This window comes from Acanthopagrus latus, chromosome 11 (assembly GCF_904848185.1).
Source record: "Acanthopagrus latus isolate v.2019 chromosome 11, fAcaLat1.1, whole genome shotgun sequence".
Lineage (NCBI taxonomy): Eukaryota > Metazoa > Chordata > Actinopteri > Spariformes > Sparidae > Acanthopagrus > Acanthopagrus latus.
The window spans coordinates 20,442,927-20,465,850 of NC_051049.1; the positions used below are offsets into that span (position 1 = coordinate 20,442,927).

General features: G+C 43.3%; 1 protein-coding gene and 1 long non-coding RNA gene across 7 annotated transcripts in view; one reads left to right on the forward strand and one right to left on the reverse strand.

Moving 5' to 3' along the window:
- The window catches only part of LOC119028520, a 42,239-nt gene extending 28,764 nt beyond the window's left edge, over positions 1-13,475 (forward strand). For both annotated transcript variants that reach the window (XR_005077738.1, XR_005077739.1), the window contains 2 exons: positions 12,214-12,431; positions 13,172-13,475. This is a non-coding gene — a long non-coding RNA (uncharacterized LOC119028520). The remainder of the gene's footprint in view (positions 1-12,213; positions 12,432-13,171) is intronic.
- The window catches only part of pde4ba (phosphodiesterase 4B, cAMP-specific a), a 175,758-nt gene that overhangs the window by 18,368 nt on the left and 134,466 nt on the right, over positions 1-22,924 (reverse strand). For all 5 annotated transcript variants that reach the window (XM_037114578.1, XM_037114579.1, XM_037114581.1 and 2 more), the window contains one exon: positions 1,899-2,011. In XM_037114578.1, the coding sequence (XP_036970473.1) occupies positions 1,899-2,011 (113 nt within the window). The remainder of the gene's footprint in view (positions 1-1,898; positions 2,012-22,924) is intronic.

A 22,924-nucleotide genomic window follows, 5' to 3' on the forward strand; every position in this document is an offset into this window, starting at 1 on the left:
ACTGTGGGATCCCTCGCATCCTGTTGTCCAGTTTTATGAGAAATAACAAGCTTATCCTCTTGGCTCGCTTGACAAAACTGTTTTCAGGCTCTCTTACCCACAACTGCTATTCAGCCTATGCAGCAGCGTTCTGGGATTTCATCGCCACAAGCGTAGCATACGAACAAGAGTTTAGCATCGGAAGTTTATAGTCAACAAAACAGCTGAAATCTGGCACTTCCTACAAACTGTCACCCCCGGCAGCTGTGTTGTTTCAGTTGTGTCAGTTCTATAAGAAAGATGGGCAAACATCCAGTCTCACTCATGTTTACAGAAGTCGTTACCATCATGGCTGCAATGTTACTTATAGCCAAGGATTTATTATAAGAAATAGATACAGGATTCAAAGATTGTAACGAGTCACGTGGATCATAATTGCTCACCCAGCACATACGCCAAAAGGTTTTCTTCCACATGCATATTCCTGCTTGGCCCGTTGATTTTAGAGAATGAAAGAACATACTTCAGAGAGCAGGTCAGTCACTCATTTTTCTTTTTTTCCCCAAATAACTGACAGCGCTGATATTTCGTGGATATATTGTGGTCAGGTCCGACCAAATATCTCTTATGAGACTGTAGTTGCACGAAATCGAGGGACAAACGACGTCTCAATAAAAACAAAAAAAATCAGTCATTAAGCTACTCTCTGAAGTAACAAGATGTGGATATGTGAGGTTTTAGCGTGCTTCTGATTCATGTGCCGGATGAGCAGCTTTTACTGGAATGAAGTGTCGTAAATGGATGTCTTGGGCTCCAAGTTTCATAATTCACTCACATCTGGAATTGCTCACTTTACGGTGTAAAAACCTGCTATTTATACTGTAAGTGCCACATTACCGCTGCTGCTCTGTGCTCCCATATCTAATTAAAAGTTGGAAGCATTCACAAGAAATGCATTCATTTACTGCAGAATAAAAGCATGGGTGCAGCTCATTGATAGATCAGATATAAACTACAGAAAACAGTACCAAGAGAAAGTTCAAGAAATCTACAAGATATAGGCCAAATACTGTGTCACCACTCCGTGTCATGCTCTGTCAAGTTCCTGGTTCTTAGACAACTGAGCAGGAACTAAACCTTGATGCACAGCACACTCAATCAATGACACACAAGAAATAGAACAACCAGCGGATGGTGAGAAGGTGTTTGACGGGAAACAGTAAAGGTTGCAGAATCAATCAAGCAGCAAGTAGTGAGTAGTCAGCCTTACAGACACAGGCAAATATCGCAGAGTATCACGCTCTTTATTATGGTTGCGGGGTTAGACTACTTAAATAAAGAATCATTAACTTATGCTTGGATGCACATCACACACAATGATGCAGAATAGAACATGAAAATCAACACTTTCTTTAATCAGATCAGATGGAGAAAAGGTAATTGAGCAGAAATGATTGGAGCCATATGTCGGTTCAGAGTAACATCCAGTCATATTCACACATGTGTGTATAAACCTGACAGCACACGCTGACACTGCTTACTGCCGCAGCCCCCACCACCAAACCAACCTCATTCTTACTGCACAAGTTCACACTTTAAATACTTCGACTTTGCTCGGGTCATGCTAAGTTCCTGTTTGTTTACAGCACGCTACAGTACGTCTGGGTTCTGTATACTGCCGCCCATGTGTTCATTATGCCGGGAAGGATTAGTGCTCCTTGAAGATTCCCTCACTGCTGCAGGGTTCAAAAGCATGACTTCTTTCTGTTTCAAACATTTTCATTGAAAGAAACATCGCTCAAATAAAGCTCATCAGGCAACATTAGCCCCGTGCCCTGAACAACTTCTCCGCTAATGATGGAACGGGATTGGAAAAAAAAAAGTAGAAATACAGAAAACAAAGATGCAGCCTCTCCTACCTTGTTGGAGGCCATGTCGCTGACAGAGCGGTAGGTCTGGATGGTCTCCAGCTGGTCCAGACACCAGTCCAACTCCTCCATCGTCTCCATGGCCAGCTTCTGGTACGCCTCATCTGTCAACAAGCAGCCGGCACACAGAGACACACAGTCAGAACAGACGGTGCACATGGAGCCGGAGCGTTGCCCCGCCACTCCCAGGCAACATCCACCCACAGGTCCAGCTCGGGGCGCCTGCTGCTGCTGCTGAGAAGGGGGCACGGCGAGAGGTGGCACCCGGCTGCAGCGCTCCTTCATCATGAGGAGGTGTAGCTGTGGGCAGCTGTCACTAGAGCGGGAGAGGAAAGCTGCTGTAGGACCTGAGTGGGCTCCGTCACACACTCAACTTTACTCTCGGTGCATGTCAGAGTGAGTGTAAACTGCCCCCCCCCCCGAAACAACCCCTCAATCTGAGGCCCTCTGCTCATTTACATAAAGCCAGCCCCCTAAAGCAGGAAACCAGACCCCCTTACCATCACTACACACACAGGAAGCGAACACACTTCAATAAATCTACACAGACACACACAAGCGCTTGTCGAGCCAAACCAAGCTCTCGGGTTAACTGTTTATTCTCTCCTTTCTGACACGCAGACATACACGAAACGCAACCACAATCGTTATGTAACATTATTTAATCAGTACAATAACATCTGATTATAGACTACAGACAGATAACAGCTCTCTACAGATAGTGACACTGTTTTGTTACACACGAACATGGTAATTGGCCCGTCTGTCCGTGGCACACGTGACAAAGATTCGGGATGTTTTAACGAGTCGGAACATTTGACATTTTGGTCTGCTGCTAAAATGATAACAGCTGCTATAAAGACGTGTGGTTGTTGTTTTGCCGTGTGTGCGTAGAACAACCACAGCACAGGCACAAATGTAACACAGAGACAAACATTACAGGAACTGGCCTGGGTATTAATTTTACCAGAACTGAAAGATATTTCCGTAATATTAAGCAACAGCCAGTGTGTGTGTGTGTGTGTGTGTGTGTACTGTATGTATTGCGTGAGAACACCGCGTGAACAGCAAGTGTCAGCTCATTTTCTGCCCATTATTTCTAGGGAAACATTAAGTTACTCAGTTTTTAAATCATTACCAGCCATGAGCGCGTCGGCTGGTGATGTTTTCAGTCTGTGAGTCTGCGTGTCATGGCATGTGGCAAATGTGGTCTAGTAAGTAGTCATGGATCATAACTTGAACATGAGCGTCACAGGCGGCGCGATCTTTTATACTGAAAGTCTACTTCAAGTGTAATCATTAAACCCCTGCTGTAAGTATGACAGTTACTGAACGGAAGCTGCAGGATTTGGATGGATTAATTGAATATTTATTTCAGCTATATCTTAAAGGGGAGCTCTGTAGTTTTGGAGAGGAAATTCAAATTCAGGATTTTATCATTTACAATATTAATGAGGAAATAATGTGAACTCTGAAATGTTTTTGTAAGAGTTTGCCTGAATAAACACCCAGAACAATGTAGCGAGAAAGGTGGCAGGGTCCGCCACATATTAACAAAGTAAAACGGTATGAAACTGTGTCGTCCTTTAAGGTCAGTTTGTCTATTCAGTTTAATCAATCATGAAACAGAGATGGTTTGTTTATTTAGGCATACGAAAATCAATCAGTGAGGATGTCCTTATGCACACCTTTAAATATCACTTTGAATAATTAATAACTATGTGTTGCACTTTTCTTGTAAGAATGCAACATCAACTGATTGTAGCGCATCTGAAAATCAAACACAACATAATATTACAAAATAAATTCAAAGGAGAGTTAGAAGATGTTATGCTGTTGTAACGCCAGCAGATTTAAACCACGATAACAAAAGTGTGGTTGGAGTGAAGCTGCGAGATAAAAAATCAAGGGAACAAATTCAATTTAAAGAGAGACTTGTCCCAATGAAAGACCAGCAGAAACAGAAAACGTTTCAGGAATATGGGTTTTATTTCCAAGTGCAAACCTCCTCTTTAATGTTACAATAAGCATGATTACCATGACAGGGGCTGTTTTCTTTCAGATTTAAAAGGATTATTTCAACTATGCGCGCGCCTATAATCAGACATAGAGAGCGTGTTGTAGCTGCTGCTGAACCTTGGAGTCAATATTCCAGCCGTATTCCAACTACGACTGCACATCAAAGGTTGGACCGAGGCCTTGTTGGAAAGCAGAGGGGGCGGCTGGTCGAGCTGGACTCACTCACTCACACACACACACACACACACACACACACACACACACACACACACACACACACACACACACACACACACACACACACACACACACACACACACACACACACACACACACTTGCCTGCTGCTCCTGCATTGTATACAGTCGGTGTCTCCTAGCTGCGGAGCACAACATGGCAGCAGGGTGTGCACTGCGGCGACCTTAGCGTGGCCACGTAGAATGTGTCCCCTGCTCTGATCTCCTCGCCATCAAAGACACGAGCCTGTTTGCTCTACCAAACATGAGAGGCACCTGGCGCTCTGCCCTCAGCCTTCCCTCGCTCTGATGAGGGCAGCGAGAGAAAGACGGAGTGTGTGTGTGTGTGTGTGTGTGTTTAGTTTAACTCCGCAAGCTTCTGATGTCAAAACGGCTTACACTCATTCGAGAGGTTTCTTCTCCGTATTCTCAGCACTTTTGAGGTGGTTTGTGTTTCTGCGGCGCACAGAGAAGTCCTCTGCCCTGGAACCTTTTTCTCATCTGAACTTTTAAACTTCACTGAGATGGAAAAGTATCCTTCGGGCAGTCCACTGTATCAATGTTTTTATGGACTTTACTCATAAAACAGCAATAACTTTAGTCCATGCCTGGTAACGCTGAAGAGTCAGTAACTTCTGTCTGAAGGGTGAGTAAACGTGTGAGATCAAAATGTGCAAAAATGACAGATTTAGTGCGGCAGGGTTTTAGAAGTAGAAGTCATGTTCATCCGAGGCCTACGGGAGCACAAGTCTCTTGCTGTCGAATCATCTTTTATACAAAATCAAAGGCACATGACTGTGTGCAGAGCAGCTAATGAAGGAGTCCGCTACCTCTCCAGAGGGACATTCAAGGCACAAACATCCAAAACACAAAGCTTAAAATTCAGCACTGCTAGCGAAAAAGCGGAGACCAAAGATTATGCTTTTTAAAAGCCGGATAATCCATTAAGCAGTTCAAATCAGTCAACTTTTAGATTCTGGGTCAATGTTATGTGAATGAAGGCGAAATGTTTTGATCCCTTCTTGCAACAGTTAGAGGTTCACTGTGGACTGTGCCAGTGCTTTCACATTATTTCAGTCATCAACAGGTGGCTGTTGTATAATTCAGCAATGCCATGGCGGAGAAAGGTAAGACTGCGTGATGGTAAACATGCCCGTAAACAACGCAGGATTCACACTTTTGAGAAAAATCACCTCTGATTTTAGTGAGTAACACTAAATGTACTATGTTTTTACGATTCATCAGATCAGCCTCCGGTTCAGGAAAGGGGTGTGTGTGCATACTGACGTGTGTTATAGTTTGTTGTCATGACGCTACATTGGGGTGAAACTCTTGATGGATTGCTTGAGCTTTTAACCAAGATTTAATCATGACTCCGATTTCAAAACACACAAAGCTCTGTAAGAAAAAAAAAAAAAAAAAAATCTGGTTTTGTGAGTCAGGACCTTAACACTGGTCACAGGGCCAGATTCTTGTGGGTCCCCACAAACTAAATCCATCCTCTAGGTAGGTGCCAGATCCACTTAACTATAGCGCTTGTATAACGGTTTTACTCGGATCGCTGCCCTGCTTGCAAGAAACACTAATACCAGCCTTTACCCCAGTGCTGCACCAAGCTTACCACCAGTCAGATTTATGTGCTCATCATCGAGGCATTAAACTCTTGATTTCTCAATACTGTTATGATATGATGGCTACAGCAACAACCAATCTAATGATAATGATTTAAATTCTTCCCTTCAGAGGAAAATAGGTTAAGTGACCAAAAAAAAAAAAAAAAAAACAGACCGTGTTTTTATTCTGCAGCTAAGAAACAGAGAAGTCAGTTGAACCAGTGAAAGACTTTAACTTGTTTTTTTCAGCTCTGTTTTGAAGTATTAGCAGATGTGATTTGACACAGAACATAGTACTGGCAGAATAAGAAAAAAATCTTATTTGTTTTTCCAGAGACAGGACAATGTGGTCATTTCTGTCCTAGAATCAGATAATAGGTAAACCAAAGCGGGGTCAAACAGCAGGGTGGACAGACTGTTACGACGGACGGGAACATTGGAACAATAAAAAATATAAGGGTGATTAAAAACAAGTAAAACCGCAGTTACAAATTCACCGAGTATTTGCATTTAAATGTTTAGCCTCACTAATCTTCATATTTACATAACTCACGTCACGCTGAATCATACAATACTTCTGCTTCTAAAAGAAAAGAAGAACTTAAACTGACTATCACCAACAAATACATGCTTTTTGTACTGCACTTGTTTTAAGAGCACACGCATGCATGTCAGCCAGCAATTACTTCGGTTACAGCAGCCTGCACAGTGTACTCTCATGGCCCCAGATGGACCAAGGGAAACAGCATTCAAAAGCCAAATGTCTGCTGACACACACACACACCAACACCACGATGTAAGAGGGGATTTCCACCGCCTCCACCCCGACACAAGGACCTTTATGATCAGCACTCAGAAGTACAGCGTCTGTCCCACAGGGGCAGACAGGAAAACACGCACATACGCATGTACAATCCAGTCTCTCTCTCTCTCTCACACACACACACACACACGCACACTGGTGCACTGTACATCAACTAAAATGTCTCATTACTGCACTAACACATAAAAACGTGTAATTTCCAGCTGAGGGAGGCAGGGCCAACAGGCTGCAGAGGCAGGGAGGGTTAGGAGGGGTGTGAGGTCAGCCTGCTCTGTCGATCTCTAAATTCAACGTTCAGTCCAGTTCAGCGAAAGAAACATTGATGGAAAAACCTGGTCATTGAGTATATTTAGGTAGTCAATCATCTTTTGGGCACGCAGCATTGCTGAAACTAGACCTGACCAACTGAATCAACCCCAGATCATAACACTGCCCCCCACGGGCTTGTTCAACCGCCTCTCTTCTTACCCTGATGTGCCCATCACTCTAGAGCAAGGCAAATCCTGATTCCTGATGGTTTTAAAAAAGAGTCTGGAGAATTTCCGTTTTATTTCTTCCAAGTTTGCCGTCTGTTATAGAGCAGAATGCACTCAAATTCACGATGATGTCCTTTCACAGACTGATGTCTCATTACCCCCAAGTGCGACAGACTTCCTGCGTCCCTATACGGTATGGTTCAGTATTAAATATTTCAAAATGTCTGTTGCGCTATTGCTCTACCAGCCTACCTCCCTTCTCTCTCAAGAATCTGTTGGTTTATTGACGCATGACTTTATGGGAGACTTCTCACTTCTACTTCTCAGTTGCAGCAGCAGTGCACACACACAGACACACACAAACACACACACACACGCACACACACGCAAAGCCTTAGACATCTGCAACACATGGCATATGTTGCTATCAGATTAGTAGAGGTGTGCCCAAGGGATGTCAAGCCAGTGGAGGTGAAGCTGTGTGTGTGCGTGTGTGTGTGTAGGGTGTGTGTGCGAAACAGCTGCATCTGTGATCCTCTCATGGGGATAGAGTCAGTTTCCTGTATGCGATGTGATGCGAGCTGAAGCGAGTTATCAGCAGCCAAAATCTATATGGCATTGTGAAGGTTAAATCATTAGCGGAGATTACCCACAGGCACTGACACACGTGCTTATAAAACGCGCAGAATGAGAGGTTAGCAGGGGACAGTCTCTCTTTTTTCCCCCCGCTCATTTTAATTTCTGCTTTTAATTTACCATTGCCAGAGCACCATCATGTCAGCATCATGTCAGTTTTTAGAAGGGTTACGTGCCACAGTTCCAGCAAAGCGACATAAACAGGCCACACACAAAGAGAAACTCTGACGTCGTCTGATTGCCAGCAGGTTTCTGAATGAGACAGCCACTCACAGTGGAAATCGCTCTTAAGTGGCATCTCTTGCTTTACAAGAAACAGAGCGAGCTGATCTGAAGCCTGTTACACAACACTTCCTTTCGAAGTCCGGTGATGGTATGACGAGGCTGTGTGCTTTTGTAACGCTGCTTTTCCTTCTTTTTTTTTTTTTTTTTTTATGGGACAAATTATGACTTCATATGCACTGCATTGCAAAATCCATCACTGACAAGTATTGTGAAAAAAAAAAAAAAGGTGGTGGTGGAGTTTGTGGTTTTAGGAGCATGTAATGTGGCCCGGAGCATTTGTGTGCCGGGTTCTAAGAAGTGACGGAATGACATCATAGGTCTGCGTTTCATTCAAGCTCATTTATCTGATTTACGGGGAGGCGAGTGCAAATAGCGTGTCAATAGATGGTATCAGGGTTGTTGTTGCCCTGTGGTTGTGAATCACAAACAGAAGGGGGAGAAATAATGACTGGACATTCTGTTGCAATAGAGGATTTGCACTTGCTTCACCACTTATGAATTTGCAGCAAACATTAGATGGAGTCATTCGGGGCAGATTTATCGCTCGTGTGGTGACCCTCAAGAAGCAGCACTGTGGACACTTATTGGATGCCGACTCACGTGTTGGGAATCTTGATTCGTTGTAATGCGGCAATAAATATGGTTTTCATCCTTGTCTGTATCAGTGCGTTGATTAGTGGGCTTAAATCAGAAAGCAAATACAAATCTGTTCCCCAAAACTATCCCTTTAAATTTAAGGTTAAGCGCAGTCCAAAGAATTTAATCAGAAAACGCGCTTGTGATGACAGAAATAGCTTCTTTACAGGAATTCGGCAGGAAATGTTTGTTCGGCTGTTTGCAGGTGAGCTCGTGGTCTTGGGGGCTGTTAAACTTGTTGTTCCTGGTGTCACAGCCGGACACGCGTAGAACACTGCAGCTTGACTCGGTAGAACAAGAATCTAGGAGATTCATATTCATGTGACTCCCAGTCTGGCTTTTGGCCCCTCTGCTTGTATTTACGCTGTAATAAAGTCAGAACTGGCCACGACGCTTCCAACAAAAAGTGCTATGACTGGATCACATGCATGTGTGTGCTCATGTGTCTGTCAGACCCCCTTTGGGGTTATTGCCCCCGCCCCGCTCTCCTCGGACACAGTGTTCCCTGTCCTCCCCATAACATACGGTACGCATGTACACATTCCTGTCTGTTTCACTATAAAGCCCAATGGGAAAGCAACACAGAAAGCTATAAATCTGAGCAGCACGTAACAACTCTCACAGGGAGGACACTGACACCGGATCCCGTGGAGAATCCTTGGAATAACAGCGGGAACTGCTCTGCTGCGTTACTCAACCTGTCTAAATCAAGGTGGAAAGTTCTGAGACTGTGAGGATTGTGTTTCTGATGCGACTCTCCAGCCCTGTTTAAACAGGGTGTATTCAGTTGGGGGATTTCACGGCGTGTCCCCATGTGCTCATCTGTGGTTTTAATCCTGCCTGGTGTGCAAATGGGTGGTATCCAATATTAACTCCAGTCCCAAATAGCTGCCATGTTTTGGCAAAGTCACTGGTCTTATATTAATTAACGTGAAAAAAGAAGGGCTGTAACTAGTATTTACACAATTATTTCCCTAATTAATTTATTATCTGTTTGGCAAATGCACAGTTTCTCAAACCCAAGATTCTCACATTTTGTTTAGTCTGACAAACACTCCAGAGCTCCAAGACATTCTGATTCCAATGACACACAACACAGAAAAGCATGACAATTCTTAAAATTGGAAAAGGCAGAACTAATTAATCATTGGCATTTTTGCTTGAAAATGTGACTTAAACCGTCAACTGATTATTAAATACAGGTTGTCTTTGTGTCCACTGACAAATCAATTTGGCACAAAGACGCCTCTCAGGTTACACAGACTGACCTTTATGACATCCATAAAGATACATGTAGTGACTGAAAAGCAAAATCTTGAAGCGGACCTGATGTTATTGTGATCCAAATGGGCTTTCAGTCCCAACTAGGGCTGGGGCGATTAAAGATACAGTGTAAGTGCAGATCATGATAAAAAACACTCACACACACACACACACAGAAGAAGTCGACTGTGGTGATTTTCCCTTATTGGGATGAATGTGAATCCAGATCATCATTACTATCCTCACATGAATACATGAGCTCGCTGATGTACAGTCCTATATTGGTTTCCAGATTTATTTTGATTTCCTAATGTGTGCCTCTTGTTCCAAAAGACTTAACTGGAGACAAACCACATCCCAAGTCATGGCTTTTACATAAGACTGCTGGTGTACTAGCACACATACACATGATTCACACATGCACTTAATTCACTCACACACACACACGGGAGATACGGAGTGATTTATGCATGTGGGAGGTGAATGTGAAGAACATAATGTGAGGAGTGAACTGTGTGTGACATCACAGGGCTCGGAGGTTCATCGAGAGCAGCGGGCGTCTGCCTCAGTCTCACGTACAGCGGTCGTGGCTATCTGACTGGTCGTCGTGTTCCGGCGTAGAAATGTGAAATGTTTTCTTTCTGCGTCTCCCTCGCTCCCTCTGATAAAACAGATGGACGTCAGTGAGGCTGTTTGTCCGTCCTATCAGCGAGTCTTCTGCGTGGACCTGTGAGCAAAACACCCCCCCCGTCCTTGAGCTGCGCTCTCTCCGGCTGTTTTGACTCCTGCTCTCATAAACTCGACAGCATCTCCCCCCACACACACACACACACACCCGGCTCGCTCCTTCTCACCACAGTGTCTCACTACCCTCAAGAACATGTGTACACACACAAACACATACACACAAACACGCAGCAACAGACGGGGCTTTGTCTCTGTTACCTGAGGTGAACTCCCACACTGGGAGCAACAGTACTGACGGGGCTGAATGGGCCTCATTGTCATGCTGACTGGCATTTGCCCCTCGGGTTGATTAGCATGGATCAGAGGAGCCACGAACCCAGTTAGCCAAACTTCTGTTGCTGTTGATGCTTTCGTTTCTTTTTTCATTAAAAGGTTTCAAAGTCTAGAGTTATGATGACTGAGGTTAACTGTTGGCTCAGGGGTGGAGAAAAGAGGGAGGGGTGCAGGTTACATCGAGGCTGAATAAGTGTGATTTGATGCTGTGGCAGCGTGCTGACATGACTTGTTTTATAGGTGATCATCAGAGCAAGTTTGAAATCAACCCCCCCCCCCCCCCCAACAGCACAACAGATCCACCATTTGTTAGGTCACCGGAATGCTCCATGTTATGTCATATTTTCCCATGAGACACTTTGCTTTACTGTCATGTCACAAGACAGGTCGCAGGTCAGAGGGGGGGAGTCCAGGAATGCTGGCACGGACACACCGAACACTTTGAAGGAGACATCAACAAGGATTCCCTTATGGATTCAAAGATCTGTCATCCTAGCAAGAGCGACCATTAGATTTAATGTTAAAGTAACATCAAACCCAGAAAATGGAAATTCAGCCACTATCTTCTTAACCCAATGCTAACTTAAATAAAAAAGCTTTATTCATTCTGTATGGCTCCATACAGCTTCTCTGGAGTGATCCCAGCCTTCGAAAGCCCTGAGACCCAAAACTGATTTGAAAAGACATGTGCAGACCCATACCACGGCTGAGAGGCACTATTTACACCTCCAACTGGGCTGTCAAGCTTGTGCACCCAATCCAGACTGGCTGCATGCTAACACTTTAAGCTGAGCCGCTACAGTGAAGACTTTTTGGCTAAAAAAGGGTGCCAATATTGTTTTGTCAAATCAGTTTGGGATCTCTGGGCTTCTGCAGACCCGCGTTACACTGAATGAGCTGTATAACATGTATAATTAAGCCAACAATGCCGTGGCAGTAAAATTAACAATATTATTATTAACAAATATTATTTGGTGCAAAATATGCAGGTGTGAGTTGTCAGTTTAACACGCTGGAAATACACAAGACACCCCACCAGCCACTATGACCTTTTTAAACCAGGGCTCAGATCACTTTTACAGGTTTTCTTTCCAATAATGAGGAAGTAAACAACCTCAGTGGGCTGCAGCTGGGCTTCATGTGTCACACTTCTTCTGTTTCTCTGGCTTTGATATCTGGATAAGATTTTATAGAAGGCAGAGCAAGAAATCATTTTGGTCTCAAGACTTTTCCAGCTGTTGTTGAACCGTTGTCAAGAAAAACACGACTGTCTTATTAACAGTATCTCGACCGTATTTAGCATGCTGGCCTTGAACCGGAGCCAAGCCAGGCTGGTCCACGCCAGGCCGGTCCACGCCAGGGCGTAGCGGAGTTGATGAGCGAGGTGCGGAAAGCCACCGGAGGGGTTCTATGACGAAGGGGCTTGCGTGCAACGGAGGATCGGTGTCTGGAGAAACATATGAGGACCAGCTGAGACAAACCTCAAATGACCTCGAACAGCATGCCTCCTCATGACGGGTAAGCATGGCGTGTCAGTGTGTCTGCACACGTGTGTGTGTGTGTGTGTGTGTGTGTGTGTGTGTGTGTGTGTGTGTGTGTGTGTGTGTGCCCCACTGCACACAACACAATCAAATTGGGCCAATAAAGTCTTTTGGCACTGGCGAGCACGAACAATACGACTGATTGTGTTTGTCCATATTGGCTAAATGAAACTTCCTGATTGAATCAAGATCAAATACAAGTTCCCTCCAAGTAACAACTAAACAGGCATGTGGCATTCATGGCCACAACAGAACAAAGTTATCTTAACGCTGCCTTGCCAAAACTCAGCGACATTACTGCAGAGTAATGATAACCAAACCATGATTTGGCGGCTGCGTGTTTTTGCTGTTAATAATCAGGAGGATTTTAATTAAAATGGGGTGGTGAACCGATTTTTAAAAAGGCGGCTGTCTGTCCTGTTCCACAAAGAGGGCGGTGATGGTGGTGTTTTTTTGGTGGCGGGTGGGGGTGGAGGGGGGGACCAAAGGCTTCACAAATACCAAAACAAAAGAGCCGGTCTGTGAAGCAGAGAGCGTTTGAATCCATCTGCGCCGAGCTGAACAGGCCTGCTGGCAAGAGAATACTTCAGGGGAAGGGCAGCCGTCTACTTTATGACTGTGCTGACGTCAATGGCATAATTCAAATACTTGCAGAGTGCAGGCTTCCAGCTTTCTGAACCTGCTCTCTCTCTCTCTCTCTCTTTCTTTCTGTGGCAGGCCGCAGCTAAAACCCGATATGGAATTGGACTCCAGTAAAAACTGAGAAATACAACAACAACAGGAGTGGAGTCATGTCAGGATGAAAACGGCACAAAACCACATGGCATTCATTTATTCATTCAGTCGTCACAAAGGCGAGTGACAGATTCACAAATCCTTGGGAACTTGCTCACAGAGAGTGACATTTCACTGTGGTGAAGACACATGAGACATAACTTATTCGATGGAAACCGATTAGTAAGAAGTGTGTATGTATTTATGATGTTTGTCGGTGAAAAAGGAAGAAGGAAACCAAACTGATATCAATTAAACCCCTTTTCTCTGAAGAGCTATTCTCTTTTACTGAAACAGGGAAGTGACACTGATTCTGAGTGAGACGGTGTGCGTGTTGCGGCTGCACACTAACACACATTTACTCTACAGTTTTACCAGCAAATACTTTCAATTTTTCAAATGAGAATGTCAAACTTTCTCTTGTTCAAGCTTCTCAAATACAAATATTAGATTTTTCATCCCACCGTCAGTTTCATGTTTTGTGGTTTTAGACTGTTGGTGGCACCCAACAAATGACCAAAAGCTTTCTGGGTAAATTTACGTGTATTTCTCCCTTTTTTGACATTTTGTAGAAAAGTCGTTAATCAATTAAAAGAGTAAATAATCAGTAGACCAACCAGTTAACTAACTGGCAGAACAAACAAGCTAAATCTTAAAGTAACTGTACATAATAAGAGGATGGTAACAACGACAACAACACTTCACAGTGACTTTGACTCGCCCTGTGAGCTCGACTGTTTGATCTGACATCAGATGTGTCAGGATTATTTCCCAGAGTTTGAATGACATCACCGACTTACATTGCGGGATTAGCGGGGATGACATCATTGGATGGAGCCCTTGGACGGCTGCAGACAGACTGACAAACAGCTCAAAGTTTGGTTTGCTCTCACGAGAGTGAGGAAAGTGGAACTGTGTCGAAGAAGTTTGCACGCCAAGGCATTTTCGGGCACGATAGCTGTTGCATCAAACACGATAAAGCATTTGAAGCAAAGCAAATTCAGAAACACACTGTGATGATCCCGATACATCTACTTTTTGTCTCATGTGGCGCACAGTTACAGCAGTTTTCCTCTGACTCGAGGCTTAATTTCTTGGCTTGCAAAGCAGGTATAAACCGAGGCATGGAGTTGAATTTAATCAACTTTTCTATGATTTGTTTTTTAGAAGAATCCATGACCTGAACTGACATTTGGGCTCGTTACAGTTCTTTTTTTTTGCCTTTTGACGTTAGATCTCACTGAGAGGACACAGGGATTCTGTTTGTTACGGTTTGCGAGCTGCAAAATGCAACGGACCTGCAATTCAGGGCCACGACAATTTGGGAAAAGGCTGACACGAAGTTATCAAATTTCACCTGAGCAGAATCAAATTTGAAGTGAAATATCTGATAGCAGCTAATGACTCAATCGACCTTTGCGTCAAGCCTGTGCATAAACAAGTCCACATAAACACACACACACACACACACACACACACACCTCCACACATGCAAGAAGGGTGTTTTCCACAACTCAGCTCTGGATCTCCCCTGGCTGGGAGCTGCAGGAGTCTGTGCCAGCGGGGTATAGAGAGCTTTGAGTAGGGTAAATACTTGGCACCACAGCTTCTTTATGACACTGGAAACTTGTGAAGCGGAGGTCAGGCCTGTCGTTTATGGCCGCCTTCCAACACTGGGATTACTTTCAATTGAACCTTGAACTCACGACTCTGAATTAGAAACTTATGTTCTTATGAACTTTTGAAAAAACAAACAAACAAAAAAAAAACTCTCTGAGAGACACAAAGAGATTGTTTGTGACAGTCAGTGTATTCCTCGGACGGTTGTGCCAACTATTCTAAAACCTTCAGGATGCCAGTCAGTCTGTGGAAACCTCCAGCCCTCTTTAACCCTCTGGGGGACACCTGACTGACACCTGACAGTTGGAGGGCAGGGCAGCGGCGAAATGCGACCTAATGCTGGACGAGGCATGGCAATCAGCTGGCACCTTTCTATATTTAATTTGAGACGACACGGCTGTTGACACACACGCGCGCAAATACGACCCTGTTTGTAGCCACATGTGTAACATAGGCACACGTGCAGAGATGATGTATGTTTTAAAGGCTTTTGGTCCGGCTATGTTCCAACAAAGTAGCCGTGAGTCCAAGACTACAGGGAGAGAAACACAGGCAGTCAGACTAAAGGAGCAGGTTGTGAACAGGCCAATCATTTAGCTGACATACTTTTCATTTTAAAACAACCTGCATGGAGTTAACACCTAAAGGGAGCACGCAAATTATGCACTAAAAATCATATTGCACTTTAGTTTTTTTACAGATCGCGATTTCTCCTGTGAAGTACAACTGTTGCGCACCAAGGACAAAGTGAGCACAGCGGCGTTGACATATAAGAGTGTCTTTCCATTGCAATGTGGTAACGAGCTAAGCTCTTGCGCAACACATTTCCAATTACAAATAGGCTTCTTCATCCCTCAATACCTTTCTCCCTCCATCTCCCCATCTCTCTCTCCATCTCTCTCTCTCTCTCTCTCTCTTTGAGGGTCTGAGCAGCCTCCAGCTCATCAATCACCCGCTACAAAGAAAGACAAAGAGCCGAATTCCTGGAAAAGAGCAACAGACAGAAAAGTGCACCAGTTTTAAGGCACTTGCGTAACCATTTAGGTGAACGTCAGGGCTGATCTGTCTGACTGAAAGAGGCCGATGAAAGTGAGAGACTTTGTTGGAGCCTGACGAATGAGATACAGGCGAACGCGAAGAGGTTTTTCTGAGATCACATCAACAACAAACACTTTTTAGATTTTAGAGTTTTTAGGGCTGTCTTGCATGTCATTTTTACAGAATTGAAAAGCTTTAATTGAGGGTACTGCTACCCTTAGCTGCTGCTAAGGTGAGATGTCCAAAAACTCTCTTTTTAGTAAACTGTGTGCACAGACAGTAATGTTCTTAATGCTCGTGTTCATGTGTAGAGACCCTGGTGATACGACGAGCACAGTTTCACGTTGTGTCGAGCCTTCTTAGTTTTTTGAAAATAGCGATTTTGATGCTATCGTAAAAATGCCCCTTGCACTGAGAAAATACGAAAATACGGTTGATCTTAAAAGTGCCTCTTTTGTCGTAATTATGCTTTTACACAAAGGTTTGACTCATATACATTCACAAAAAAAGCCTAGGTTGCATTTTGGCGAGAGTTTCACTTCAACATCATCACCGAGCCCAATCATCACTTTGAATAAAGTCATTCATCAAATGAAATGTAGACTCGATCGCCAAGTCAGCGCAGACACACGATACGATCTTTAAATAATGATACATTTATTTTATGTAATGCTTTTCAAGGTACACAAAGAAACTTGACAGGGTAAAAAGCAGAATAATAGAAGCAACACACTAACACTAACCACTTTTACTTGTAACGACAGCTAGAATGGGAATATATATTTTTGTTAATGTGGTTACATAAATGTAATTTACGATGCTGTTTACTGAGCGGTTCCTGAGAAAAAGACACTTGATTGTTGAGTCTCATTCCTGGCCGGCGACATGGTCTGAGACTCAGCACTCAACTATTTTTCTCCAGAGTTGAGTGCGAAAAATGTATTTTTCATTGTTCCTGAATGATGTGCGGAAGTTTTTAACTATTTCGTATTCCGTTTTCCAAACATCTGGATGCATATGCTAACTTCACCGGTGTGCCATTTCTCCATCTTGCACCAAAGAAGGTGCAAGGTGGAGAAATTGCACACCCTTGGGGGAACAGATCATCTTTGGATAAGACGCACACTTTCCCTGCGGGTCTCACCACTTCCAGTTTCAGTTTTACACTTTTGAGGTTAACATGGTTTAAAGGAGTATTTCCTGAATTAATCAGCAACAATTTTTCTATTATCCAGCAATGTTTTTCTCTTTTTTTTTAGGCAAAGGCTAAAAGGCTTCTTCAGTGTGATGACGACTGTAATCTGAATGTATTTGCGTGCCGATTGATCGCAATGTTTCCGAAATTCTGCGTCCTACATGTTTTTCTCAATTCTGCTTTCTATAGTTTCCTGATAACTTTTCATTTAGTTTCAAACTTTTTTCTTTAAATCAACAGAAATTAACATCAGAATGTATCTCCTCTTCCTTTTTGCAGAATGTCATTTTGCTACTAAAAACTGAAAACTAGTTAAGAAACATAATTTTGATTGGTGACCTGGGATTGGCTGATGCTTCGAGCAACTGGTGACGGGCCCACAAAATCGTGATCGGAGCGCCCTTATTTAAATCCACGACTGCAGGCTTTAGCACATTGGAGTGTCTTGATGTCGAAATACCATCTCCCTCAAAACCAAATTTGTTTCACAGCAGTCCTGTGAGTGTCGACACACCGTCAGTGGATATCACAGCTGCTCTGGCAAAATGCAAAACACACAGCCAACAAATAGCATCTTTCATATCGTTCATTCAGATAAATATCCGTGCTGCCTCTACTGAAAACGGTTTGTGTCTTCATGAACACACAGACAATGAAAACGTGGGACGGTGGGATGCAATGAAAAGCATATGTGAACAAGTGAATCTAAGTCTGAAGCCGTGACCGCAAACCCCCGTCAGCTCACTCGTTCCTCCAGTGAAAAACAGAAACCTGAATTTCATTTCAGCCTGGTCTCCACAACAAGGAAAAACAAGCTTTTTTTTTTTCTTTTTTCTTTTTTATCTTCTCTGACAGACTGGTGATATGGGCTCTGTTGTGACTAAAGGGATGGATATCGCAGTGAGTTTACACTGTTACGCATTCGCAGGCAAACGCTTACTGTAACCTGTGTGATATAGAAGCGCCCGTAGAAAATATTATTGATGACGTCACCTTGTCGCCAAGAGTCGGATCGTATAAACAACGGCCAGATCTGAGCCGAGCGGGAGAGCAGGCGGTTTGGAGAAGGGCCGTGATATTCCTCACCTCCTCTCTGAGAGCAAACATACAGCTACCCACATCTGTCACACACACACACACACACACACACACACACACACACACACACACACACACACACACAGATGCATACACTCTGATGGCAGGTTTTCACTTACATACAGATAAACTTCACCTGATGATTCAAGCTGGTATTTGGGCAAACAAAGATACAGACACACACGCACTTATGGACGTAAACTCACGGTGGGACGTGCGTTTGTCAAAGTGGCCAGGCTTGTATACACAGTACATTTCACAGTAGCGAGTCAGTGCCATTGGCATCCAATAGTCAGAGCAGAGAGAACGGAACAGGGCAGTTTGATGGCTTCTGTGGTTTAATACTGGGCCGTGGTTCCCACTCTTCTCCTGAACTCTGCTCATGTTTCCTGGGTATTTTTCTGTGTGTGACACATTGTGGAGATGATGATGACAATGTTTAGACAGGCAGGGTGGCTGCCCGGAAGGATTACACTAGATGGAAATGAGGGGAACGCATGCCAATTCTCTCGTCATTTCTTTTTCTTTTCTCAGGCGTGCGCCACAGCGGTCAATGTAGAACAACAAGTCATTCAAACAAAGCTACAATATGTTGTTGTTGTCTCCTTCCAAATCAACCCAGAGGATACGTTTTCAGCAGGGTACTTGTTCAGTGGCGTTAAAAATCATTGCAAATGAATGATAATGACTTCAAATGCTTGGTATAAGAGCCTTCTGATCAGCAACTGCTATGGTTTCGATTAGGAGAAGAGACAAAAAGCAGTTAGTTAAACCAACAGCTTGTAGCTAATGAATCAATCCAATAACAAAAGATATAGCTTGAAGGCATGAAGAAGCGTGAGCTCATGGGAGTTTTTCAGCCAGAAATCTTTACGGATGAAGTAATATTTTATTTTTACATTTCGTTCACATTAAGTTTGACTGACTTCCTTCTTCCCCCTCACGCATTATCTGAGGTTTCCCTGGAATAAACAACTCAGCATGAACATATTAGGAGGGTCTAGTCATTTGTATACACTTGTTTTGATGCAGAAATGTAACACAGATGTTATTGCCACCACAATAACCTTGTTTTGTCCAAGCCAATAGCACAAACATCAGAATTGTTAAAAGTAAATTACAGATATTAACGTATTGAAAGGGGCTGTGTGTAAGCACTGCCACCTGTCAAATTCGTACTCCAAACAAACAGAGAGCAACACATCAGCAGACAAACAAACAGCTGCCATTAGCTAGTTAGCTCAGTTAGCCGCAGCTAGTGCTCCTATAAGCAGACACTGCCTATACTGGGAGCTCGGAGCATGATGGGAGTGCTAGTGTTGTAAGCTAGCAGGAAAAGGTGTCTAGGCGGCTATCTGGTTAGCATGCTAACATCAGAGGATTTCTCTGCAACATGAAACAACTTTTTATTGTTTCAAACCAAATATTACTGACATATTGCATGTTTAAATGGAGAAACAGCACATCCTTGCATTTGTGAAGTGGCAGTTTAATGGCCACTCTACCAATATTTTGGGGAGTAATGTTTTTACAGTGTACCAGCCATTGACAGATAGACCAGAAAAGTTAGTTCTGGACCCCTACTTAAAATGCTTCATCTGGATCTCTTTGTGCAGTGTAGTTGTAATTAGCTGCTCTGAGGACTAAAACTTCACACATACACAGTAAATCAAGAGTAATTCTCCCATGCTGCCTCCCAAATAAGGATGAATAGACGAAAGTAGAAACAACAAAATAGATGAAAGTGGTCCGACTGTCTCGACAAACAAGCCTTTCCAGGATTACAAGCTAGATTTATGGGGGATGTCACGACATGAAGCTTTTATTACACTTCTTTGTAACGGAACTCTTGACTTACAAAGAAAATCTCACAATGTTGCACTGTCTGGGCGTACACCACATCCCATTTTCTCATGACATCTCCATGCATTTATGTCGGGGTCGAGCAGTGGGAGGAATTAAGTAACCCTCTGACAGGATGAGCTTCAGGTTTATATTATGTCTTTTTATAGGACAGACTACAAGTCTTCTGCATAACCGTGATTCACTAAGAGTTTAGCTTGACATTTCTGGTGTTCTCTGTAAACCTAAGTACTGTATAAAAGACATCCGGTCACAGTTTTACAGGAGGGAGGAGGGAATCCTGGCAGAGAGAGACACAAGAACACACACTGTTAATATTCTTAATTTATTTTGAATATCTGAAAATAAAAATCTTACATACAGCACCTTTAGCTCATAAACTCAACCCATGGTGTAAATGGAAGCACTTTTCATTTGCTGTTGTTTCGCATCTGTCATCTGTATTATGTACCATAATCTCTTACCATAATCTGTTCCGAATATATATCAATAATATAACGATATCCTGACAAGAGAATCGTTTTTGATTTATTGAGAAACTAATCCGCAGCAGCAACTTATTTTAGCCCAATAAAGGATGATATGAGGCGTGGATTATATGGACTGTCTGGACTTCCTGAAGTTGTTGGCCGATCAGCGGCCGGCTGGAAAAACGTGGGGAAAAATTGGTGAGCCAGATTCGCAGCAATAAAGGCATTCTGCCTGCTCCAGATCGTTTCAGAGCCATTTTCAATCCTGCAAACGTGTTAAGAGCCAGTAAATTAACTGCTCGCCGCACACGGTGTAGTCCAATCTGTTGCGGGTCCATTGGTCCTGCTCTTTGCAGCCTGGCGCAAGGAACAGTTATCTGAGGACACCACTACTGTACAAGTGGATCATTACCCCGAATCAAACTCTGATCTGTGAGTGACACACACAGAATACAGAGTGTCCATTTGAGTGTAAACACACATTACAGCGAGGGTGTGAGAACAAGAGATGAGCATTCAATGGAGAGCTGAAGGGGACAATCCGTGACCCGAGGTAAAGCACCTCTCAAACAGCAGGATCCCCATAATGAGCTTCACACGGTCCCCCTTCAGAAAGACGCACACAGTGAACACACTGTGCAGAGGGACAAAAACCGCCACCTGCCATTTAATGAAATGACAACAAGCCATACGCTAAAAATATCAACGTGAGGACGACTGAACCAGAACGACCACGTGTACGTTTTGTTCTGAACCAAAAACTGATGCAGTCAAAGTCTTGAAATTCTACACTTTAAATATGAGTTAACAGCTCTTTTAAAAGTTACAGACAGACAGTTCCGTCGTGGGATACCCTTCAGAACACGATGTGAAAAGTTTTCTCTGGAAGAACTGCTTCAAAGGAAATTGGTTTCATTGAAAACGGTTTCCACAAAAATAAAAAAGAAACTGGGCTGTCGTTTCCGGAAAGACCCGCGGCTGTTGGCAAAACATACTCACCACCAGCTTCATTCAGCTGTCCTGGACCGTGACGTTAACCTTCCTCGATGGATGCAGTTTGCATACTCGTGGTGGAAGTTTCCCTGATTCAGCTTTGCGTTTTCTAAGAAGTTCATGGACCTTTCGTCCGAGCTGGTAAACAATGAAAGTTCAGTCTCAGTCTCAGACATACAGCTTAAAACCTGGACAAACAGATCCTCCCTTTAAAGGGTAAAAATTCAAATCCAGGTAGTATCTCCTCAACTCCACGTCGATACAAAGTTGGGTGAGATTTTGCTGGGTTAAAAAACATTTCAGTATTCAACTGAATTCAATGAAGACTATTTAAAAGCGATCAAGCAAAAACATAAATGGCTCCAAACAGGTCATCCAGTGTAGCCTAGGTGTCCTGAAGCCACGAGATCCCAAATCGATTTGAGAAGACGATTTTTGTTACACCCTTAATGTGCAGTTGGACTTCAGAATCAGAATCAGAATCAGAAAAAGCTTTATTGCCAAGTACGATGTTACACATACGAGGAATTTGTTGTGGTGATATTGGTGCATGCATCAAATAACTATTAAGTGAAAATATAACAAATTAACAATATAAACTATTTAAAGAATAGAAAATATAAAAAATTAACAATATAAACTATTTTAAAAAGTAGAAAATATAACTATACAATATAAATATATAAAAATATATTATGCACAACCTTCAGATTTTGGATTTTTACAACATAAGGTGTAAATAGCGACTCTCAAAACTATTTTGATTGGTTTCATAATTTCTGTTTTGCTGTGAAATGTAGATAACGAGTGAATCCGGTAGTAGCAGTACCATGGTGTCACCATTACACAATCGACAAAATTGTTTGATGCCGAATTAAAAGGGAACATAGGCCGTGGTTATGATCCAACCCACATTAACCCTTTATTTCAGTGTGTTACTGTTTGCACTGTCAATCAGGAAGGGAGAAGTGAACGGGTCAGTAGCCTCATTATGTCACCTTCTACACAAACCTACACACACACACACACACACACACACACACACACAGGACACTACAAACAGAACAGAGACAGGCAATAGACGGCAGCTTTGTGGAGAGAAAAGCATTAAGAGTGTTACTGATGAAGATCTACAGACACACACACACACACACACACACACACACACACACACACACACACACACACACGCCAGATATGAGCACATGGATGTACACACACACGGCCAGACATTAAGAACTGCCTCATGGGTACAATATACACATTCCAGTGTGGAGCAAACACTGGAGCTCTGACTTTTTCTCAGAAGGCGGCAGAAGGTAAACAGTCTTATCTGTGCTCACTGAGAACAGACTCTTCTCTCGACCCTGATTCCTCCGCTGATACAAACGCCGCACGAAAGCAGTTTCTATGTGAACG